Source organism: Ichthyophthirius multifiliis (genome assembly GCF_000220395.1).
Source record: "Ichthyophthirius multifiliis unplaced genomic scaffold scaff_1120509251328, whole genome shotgun sequence".
NCBI lineage: Eukaryota > Ciliophora > Oligohymenophorea > Hymenostomatida > Ichthyophthirius > Ichthyophthirius multifiliis.
Window position 1 is genome coordinate 619 of NW_004085981.1, and position 8,498 is coordinate 9,116.

General features: G+C 16.2%; 3 protein-coding genes across 3 annotated transcripts, besides 19 other annotated features; 2 read left to right on the forward strand and 1 right to left on the reverse strand. All coding sequences in view use genetic code 6, as the record gives it.

The window, feature by feature from the left end:
- The first annotated feature begins 8 nt into the window (after positions 1 to 8).
- Positions 9 to 55: a microsatellite.
- A 181-nt stretch (positions 56 to 236) lies between these two features.
- IMG5_182650 (Yip1 domain member 6 protein) lies at positions 237 to 1,108 on the forward strand. Its single transcript, XM_004027424.1, has 3 exons — positions 237 to 531; positions 596 to 803; positions 860 to 1,108. The coding sequence occupies exons 1-3, from the start codon at positions 402 to 404 to the stop codon at positions 1,080 to 1,082; spliced, it is 561 nt and encodes a 186-aa protein (XP_004027473.1). The 5' UTR covers positions 237 to 401; the 3' UTR covers positions 1,083 to 1,108.
- A 386-nt stretch (positions 1,109 to 1,494) lies between these two features.
- Positions 1,495 to 1,546: a microsatellite.
- Positions 1,495 to 1,554: a microsatellite.
- Positions 1,555 to 2,595: 1,041 nt separating this feature from the next.
- Positions 2,596 to 2,621: a microsatellite.
- A 679-nt stretch (positions 2,622 to 3,300) lies between these two features.
- Positions 3,301 to 3,380: a microsatellite.
- Positions 3,381 to 3,578: 198 nt separating this feature from the next.
- Positions 3,579 to 3,639: a microsatellite.
- Positions 3,580 to 3,653: a microsatellite.
- Positions 3,622 to 3,651: a microsatellite.
- A 24-nt stretch (positions 3,654 to 3,677) lies between the features above and the next one.
- Positions 3,678 to 3,733: a microsatellite.
- A 29-nt stretch (positions 3,734 to 3,762) lies between these two features.
- Positions 3,763 to 4,613, forward strand: IMG5_182660 (proteasome subunit, putative; the record flags this gene model as incomplete). The annotated part of the gene is made up of 1 exon (XM_004027425.1): positions 3,763 to 4,613. The coding sequence occupies one exon, from the start codon at positions 3,763 to 3,765 to the stop codon at positions 4,519 to 4,521; it is 759 nt and encodes a 252-aa protein (XP_004027474.1). The 3' UTR covers positions 4,522 to 4,613.
- Positions 4,553 to 4,592: a microsatellite.
- A 54-nt stretch (positions 4,614 to 4,667) lies between the features above and the next one.
- Positions 4,668 to 4,719: a microsatellite.
- Positions 4,720 to 5,202: 483 nt separating this feature from the next.
- IMG5_182670 (hypothetical protein) lies at positions 5,203 to 7,296 on the reverse strand (the record flags this gene model as incomplete). The annotated part of the gene is made up of 5 exons (XM_004027426.1): positions 5,203 to 5,249; positions 5,302 to 6,181; positions 6,258 to 6,548; positions 6,589 to 6,773; positions 6,876 to 7,296. Coding segments are annotated over 5 exons (1,824 nt in total), but the record flags the coding sequence as incomplete, so codon positions are not given.
- Positions 6,183 to 6,220: a microsatellite.
- Positions 6,552 to 6,595: a microsatellite.
- Positions 6,553 to 6,586: a microsatellite.
- Positions 7,297 to 7,464: 168 nt separating the features above from the next.
- Positions 7,465 to 7,519: a microsatellite.
- Positions 7,520 to 7,622: 103 nt separating this feature from the next.
- Positions 7,623 to 7,669: a microsatellite.
- Positions 7,632 to 7,679: a microsatellite.
- A 60-nt stretch (positions 7,680 to 7,739) lies between these two features.
- Positions 7,740 to 7,793: a microsatellite.
- Positions 7,794 to 8,289: 496 nt separating this feature from the next.
- Positions 8,290 to 8,330: a microsatellite.
- The last annotated feature ends 168 nt before the right edge of the window (positions 8,331 to 8,498 follow it).

Genomic DNA, 8,498 nt, shown 5'->3' on the forward strand with positions numbered 1-8,498 from the left:
TTTTATTGTTTTAATATTAATTAATAAAAATTTATATATTATTTATAATATTTTACTAAAAACAAAAAATATATATTTATAATTTATTAAAAAATAATAAGAATTATAAAAATATTTTTAAAAAATTATTTTCATTATTAATAAAAAAAATATTAAGATTATCTATATTATATATATTGATAAACATATTTTTTTTTTTTTTATAATATAAAGCGAAAAAAAAATATTTTTATAAAAAAATACAAAATTTAATCAAAACTTTTAATCTTAAACAAAAATAAAATGGATATAGAAAATACAGTTAATGGACTGACTTAATAAATGTAATCTTAAAAATAACCACATTAAAAAAAATAAAAAATTGCATCAACATTATAAGAACCTGTTTCTGAAACAATAGTATGAAAATAAGCATATTAAAAAATAAAATAAAAAAGATAAGAGATTTAAGAATGATAGGATATAAATTAAAATATGTATTATTTCCTAAAATGAGGGAAGAAGAAAAGCAAAATAAAAGTTTAAGAAATTGTAAAAATAAAAAAAAAAGAACTATTATTTTATTTTATACAAATTTATATTTTTATTAAAAAAGGGGATTTATGGGGTCCGTTGCTTTTATGTTTAAGTTTAGCAATGTATAAATATATAATTGAAATACAAAAAATATATGTAATTAAAAAAAGGACTTTAAGTATTGCATCATCATAATAAGCCGAAAAAGTATTTGCAATAATATTTATTTTAATATGGTCAGGAGCTGTAGTAATAACTTTAAATGCTAAATTACTAGGCGGAAAAATGTAAAAAATATATAAATAAAATATTATATATGTTAGTTATATTTTAATAAAAACAGATCTTTCTTTTAATCTGTATGTGTATTAGGTTATTGCATTTTCCCAATAAATATAGCCTCATTTATTAATTTATTTATTCCAGAAACTAAAGATATATTTATTTTGATTAAAGCTGGCATTTGTTTTATGAGTTTTATTTGGTCTACTAAAGGTAATTAAATATATTTTTTATTTTTAATTAAAAATAGCATCTGTACCTTTCATGAATACTCTTGTAAGTGAATAAAAGAAATTATTAGCAGTTTATCCTGTTTTTTATTTTATTTATTTTTAAGTTGGTTTGCTTTAGTTGCTTGATTTTATTAATAAATTTAATAATATTTTTAATTTTTATTTTTTTTCCCCAATATTAAACTATTACTTAAATTAAAATAAATAATTATTTAAAAATATATTAATTTTTTTGTTAAAGTATTATAAATCTTTTTCTAAAATATTCTTTATATTTTAAAAAATAATATAAAAAATACTTAATTTCAATAAGAATATTTAAAGTTTTGTATTTATATATAGCTCTATTATTATTAAATTAATTTAATTAGATATTATTTTATGTTTAAAGTATTTAAGATATATTTATATTTCCAATTTACAATTAAAACTATTTTTTTTACAAAATAATCAAACTTCCCAATTTAAAAAAATAAACAATTTATTTTAAAAAATATAAATAATTTTTTTTAAAACAAAAAATTTTATTCCAAGGAGAACACAATATGAAAAAAATTATTAAAATTAAATATATAAAGTAAAGAAATATCTCCCAATATTATATTTTAAACTATAAAAATTAATAATTTTAGCAAAAAAATTAGATTAAATATAACACAATTTTTAAGATATGAACTTAAAGAAAATTTCGATAAACAATTAAAAACTAAAAGAATACATCATGATAGAGTAATTATAAAAGAACTATTTTTATCAAAATATATAAAAGTATAATAGTAAAAGAAAATGAATAAAGTCAAGAAATTTAACTTTATTTAAAAATTATCAATTTTTATTTTATTTTATATATTCATATAACATAAAAATCCTTTCTAAAAAAAATGGTTTAAAAAAAGCTATCATATACTAAAAAATTTTTCTAAGAAAAATAAAAGAGGAAATACTTCTTATAAACTGTAACAAATAAATTTTATTTATATAAATAAAGAACAAAAATGTATTTTTTTTTTAAGTTTTCATCTATATCCTTTCGAATTTAACAATTTTAATGACTTTTGAAAAAAAAAAAGTACTTTTTTGTTACATCTACTCAAAAATAGAATAAGTCTTATTAATACTAATGACTGTATATAAAGTTTTTATCCAAGCCTTTTATTAAGTTTCTTTTTAATGCTTTTTAAATAATTAATATAGAATTGATAAAATATAAATGAACTATCAATTTTATAAAGGTTCCTTCTTTATCAAAAATACTTTTTAATTATTAAAAAAAAAAATTATTCTAAATAAAATTTAACAAATATTTTTAAGAATATTATTCTATATTTTTGTTATATTTAAAGAATGATTATTCGTTGTAAATGGCTAATTATTTTTTAATATTATTAAAGATTTTTAATTACTTTTTAATTAAAATTTTAGAATATAAATAGCAATAATTAAGTTATTAAAAAAATAATAATAAATAACATTATTTAATTTTTATATTAAAAATATTTTAAGAAAGTTTTAAAAAAATATATTAATATATGTATTTATTAATAATATTTATTAACTTCTATAGTTTTTTTTTTTTTTTTTTTTTTTTTTACAAATAAAAATTTAAAAAGAAACTTTTTTTATTTTTCATTTCATTAATAATGATTAATTTATTTTTTAAAAATAATTTTGTTATTTACTTAAGAATTAATATTAATAATAAGTCTTTTGTTATTAACTGACTTATTTTTTCAATTAAGATATTATTTAAAGGCAAAATTATTATTTGCTATATTTACATTTCTATTACCTTCCCCTTCTTATTTTTATTATTCTTTACTTAAACTCGAGTATCTTTTCTTTAGTATATCTTTACTTTTTTAGGCCCCTTCGAACATTTAATCCAAATCTTTTATTGTTAATAAATTTTTATTGATTTATTTTTATTCCAAAGCCTAAATTATTAATTATTTATCCTATGTAAGTTGTTAATTATTATGTGAATTCGGTCTAGTCTTCAAATTTATTGCAAACTATTTAAATATTTTCGGCATTATTGTTTTCTTTTATATATTAAAAATTTGTGAAGGTTTCGGAGGCTTTTATATATTTATTAAATTTAGTTATTTTATAGAATTATTAAGATTTTATTATATTATATTTTCTTTCTCAAAATAATTAAAATGAGGTGTTTTTACTCTAGAACTTGATAAATCAAATGATTGTTTTAAATTTTAATTGCTTTTTTTCATATTATTTTAAAAAAAGTCTTTAGGAAATGCGTTTATGTTATTTTTTATCATTATTTTTCTTTTTTAACTATATTTTTTACATACATTTTTTTTTATTGTATTATTTTTTTTACATACACAAATAAGTCATTATTACATCTAAATGTGTATTATAATTAATCTAAATTTGGTTATATTGATTAATGTTTTTTTGCATTCATTTTTATTTATTTTATTTTTTTAAAAAATAAAATTATTTTTGGTTTTTAAAATTTTCCTACTTTCAATTAATATATATTTTTTTTTAAAAAAAAAAAAGTTATTATTAATTAATTTATTTAAAAATAATAAAAATTAAAAAAATACGTTTAAAAAGTAAAAATAAATTAAAAATAATAAATTAAAAATAAAATATTAGATATTTCAATCAAATAATAAAAAAAAAAATCTGATCTAAAAAAAAAAAAAAAAATCATAGAAAAAAAATAAAAACAATTTTTTTTAAAAAAAAAACAAATAATATGTCAAGAAGATACGACTAAAAAACCACCACATTCAATAAAGAAGGAAAATTACTCCAAGTTCAATATGCAATAGAAGCTATAAATAAGACCGGTAGTGCCATCGGAATTTTGACCAAAGAAGGTATTGCCTTAGCAACCGAAAAGCTTGATGTAAGCTTTTTACTTGAAGCTTCTAAAACGTCCGAAAAGATATTTGCAGTTGACAATCATTTATATGCAGTAGTAAATGGATTAACAGCTGATGCTAATTACTTAATAGACACCGCCCGTGTCGAAGCCTAGAGGTACAAATACGCCTACGGAGGTGAAAATATGCCTATAGAATAATTAATAGTCCGTGTATGTGATATTAAATAATCTTATACATAAATAGGAGGTTTAAGACCTTTTGGTGCAGCATTCCTATTCGCTGGTTACGATAGACATTTCGGCTATTAATTATACTCTACAGATCCTTCAGGAAACTATGCAGGATGGAAAGCTACAGCTATTGGACAAAATAATTCCGCGGCAAACGTATTCCTTAAATCTGAGTATAAAGAAACACTCAGCCTTAAAGAAGGAACAAATCTTGCTTTAAAAGCACTAGTAAAAACTATGGATACAGCCTCGCCTTCTGCTAAAAAAATAGAAGTCGTAGTTATTTCAATGAATGAAAGAAGTAAATAAGTAAAAGGAAAAAGCTATTCAGAAGGGGAAATTGAATAATTATTAAAGGATAATGGATTCAATGTTGAAAAAATGTAGGTTGAATGATATGTCTTTTTTTTTAAATAAAAAAATTATATATATATTTATTTATTTTATAATTTTTTTATTTTAAAATTATTAAAATATTATATGCTTTTATTTATAATATTTCTTAGATAATATAATATTTATATATATTTTTTAAAAGAATAATATATATATATATATATATATATATATATATATTTATATTATAAATATATAATAATTTCATCATTATTATAGCATTTTTTCTAAATTTTTTAACTACTACTTATGTTAGCTATTAATATTTATAAATAAAATAAATTTATATATTTAATATTATACTCCATAAGTTATTGAATTTAAAGTTAACTTTTTGCTCTTTATTAAGAAAGATTTTTTTCTATTTTTTATTTTTCTTTTGTATTTTTGATATCATTTAAAGTTTGTTCGCGTTTATATTCATTTATTTATTCCTATTCTAGTATTCTTAACATTTCTACATTTTGCTTCTATTTAGTTTCTTCAATTAATTTAATTAACTCTTTTTAATCTAAATTAATTTTCTTGTTTTCATTATTAACATTAACTTTATACAATAAAAACAAATATAATATTTAAATAATTTTATAAATTTTGTTTACTTTTTTTAACTTTAACTATTGTTTTTTCTTATTATATATTGTTTTATTATTTTTCTATAGATTATTATTTTAATTGATCATCAGATAATAAAGTATTACTTTAATTATTTCTATAACTTTTATTATCTAAAAAAAAAAATTAAAAATATGTAAATATATATATATATATATAAATAACTTCTTTTTAATGAAGCGGATAGAATTTTCTTTTTTTATTATTTATTAGTTGTTTATTCTTCTTAAGTAACTGAAAAGTTTGTATTTTTAAATTAAGAAAGTACTTCATTAGGTTCAATTTTTCCATATTTAACTTTTTCCATTTATTATTAAATATATTACTTTTATTAAATAATTTATTATCTCATTATTTTTCTTTATTCTAAAAGGTCATCTTTTTATTTTTACATAATTTCAGCCCTTTACATTTTATCTTATATTGATTATAATAATTTATCTTTTTCCCAATTTTATTTCCTCTACATTCTTTTAACTGTTTCTTTTCTTTCGATTCGAATAATGTTAAAATAATTTGCTTTGTCTAATAATTCTTCTTTTAATTTTTCTTAAATTTTATAAACATTATTCTCTTTCTCTTAAAATTTATTGACATATAGCTATGTTTTTTCTATTAGTAACTTTTCGTTATTTTCTTATACCATTTTTCGCTGTTTTTCGTTTTCTAAATCTCTAAGTTTCTATATTCTGAATTCTTCTTCTTATTCTTTTTGGAGAATTTTTCTTCTTTGTTCTACTTCTTCTAATCTTCTAATATAATTAAGTTTTTTTTATTCTTCTATTTCTTATGTATTCTTTAAAACCTAAGAAATTAGTAATTTATGCATTTCTGCCTATTTTTAATTTTATAAAATTCTATGCTCTTTTTCTTTTTCGAATTATATTTTTTTCCTTTCATTTACCAATTATTTCTATTAAAATTCTTCTTTTATTCTCTATATATCTTATTCGTTTTTTTATTTTACAAAAAGAAGTTTTTCTTCTTATTATTTCCTTTTTAATTCAGATTCTATAGCTTTTTATTATTATTTTTCTTCTAAAATCTATTTTTATATTTTATAAATATTTTTATTATGATAAATTTGAATGATTTTTGTTTATTTTATAAATAAAAATTACTTATGCTCTAATTTAATTGCTTTTTTCCATTTCTTCCTTTTTTTTGAGTATAATTTCTTCTTATTATTTTAATTTTTCTTATGTAGATTTTTTAAACTATTCTTATTTAATTTTTCTTTATTCTTCTTTTTAAAGAAGTATCATTAAATGCTCTTATTTTCGTTATTCTTCTTATTTTTATCTTTCATTTTCCCTTTATTCATTTTCAATTTCTTTTTATTTTAAAAGCTCTAGTTCTTTTTAAGTTCTTAATTATTTTTCTAATTCCATTTTATGACGAACTTCTTCTTACTAATTTTTTTTTTTTTATTTTTTATTTTTTTATTTTTACTTTTTTTTTCTTTTCTTAAATTTCTTAAAGTCTTTATTACTCTTTTAGTTTTTCAAGTTATATTTTTTCTTCATTTTATTTTTTTATTTATTAAATTTTTATTTCTTAATCCATCATTTGTTCAATTTCTTTTTACTTATTTTTTTTTTTTTTAAATAAAAATAAAAACTATATTATTTACTTATCTGAATTTTATTTTTTCTAATTATCTTTTTTCCATTTCAATCATTGAAGAATTCTCACCTTTTGTCAAACTTCCGAATTAACTTCCTCCTTAAGTAGAATACTAAAAAAAACAAAAATAAATACATTATGCTAAAATAATACTTTTGCATGTCCATTTGAATCAAATACACATATTCCCTTATTTTATTCTTCTATTATTAATAGTCGTTCTTCTTTGGCTTTTTAAACTAATTATTTTCTTTTTTTTTCATAATTTTACAGCTTTATTTCAAGATGCTTTTTATCTGTAATTTTATCGGGATATATAATCTTCATATCATCTAATGATTTTACTATTAATTCATCTGGAACTATTCCTTATCGACGACAAGCTTCTATTGAACGTGGACTGTTTATAATTGGTAATTTATTTGAGTTTTCATTGAAATTTTCAAGATTTATAATTCCTTCCTATTTTATATATATATATTTTTTCTTTCTCTTACATTTTTTTATATTACATACGTTGTTATTTTATTTCATTTATTTTGTTTAACTTTTTTATTTTCTTTAAGTTTCTATTTTAAAATAATATATAACTTATTATTTTATTTTTTTTATTGTTTAATATTATTAATAGATTGTTTTTTATTTTAAAATTTCTTTTTAGAATTAAGATTTTTTATTAATTTAATTTATTTTATTTTTTTTATAAAAAAAATAAAATAAAATGAAGGAAAATTAAAATAAAATAAATAAAATAAAAGTAAGTAGATAAAGTTTAAATGTAAAAAATAAAAAAATAAATATATTTATATATATTAATGAATAAGTTACTTAAATTAAATAAAAAAATATAAATAAATAAGAATTATTTTTATTTATAAAAAAAATTATTTATATTTATTAAAAAAAAAAATATATATAAGTAAATAATAATATTTATAATAAATATAAAAATTATAAATATTAAATATAAAAATTATTATATATAATATATATATATATATATATATATATATTTATATATATTTATATATTTATTTAATGTTATATTTTACTTTTTATTATTATAATTTATTTATACATTATTTTTAATAAAAACAAATAATATTATTTAAATAAAACATTATAAATAATCTTAATATATATACAAAAAATACTTTAAATTTCAAATTTATACTTTTAAAAGATAAACGAAAAAATTAATAATTAACACTTAATTAAAAGGCTATTTATTCAAAAAAACTTATTCTAACTTAATATTAATTATAATAAACACAATTATATATATTATTTTAATTCAATAATGAAAATATATATTTATATCCTTCCTGTAATAATTAAAAAATTTTATATACTATATAATATATTGCCAACAATAAATTTTTTTTTTTTTAGTAAGACTTCAAAACGAAATGTTTAGTATATAAAAAATAGAATTTTATATATAAGGACTTTGCAAATATATAAAAATCTATTATCTGATTTTAAACCCTAAAATATCGAAAATTAATTGTTTGTCAAAATAAAAATAAGAATAGATATATTTTAAAAAGAATGATGATCATTTTAAATTTGAAATATTTTATATTTTATAATAAAAAAATATGTATTTTTGCACAAATAAAACATTAAAAATTCATTTTAAATATTCTTCCCCAAAATCCCTTTAAGTACTATCTATTCTAAAGAAGAAATTTTATTTAAATTTAATCTCTTTTTTTTAACTTTTATTTTAAATT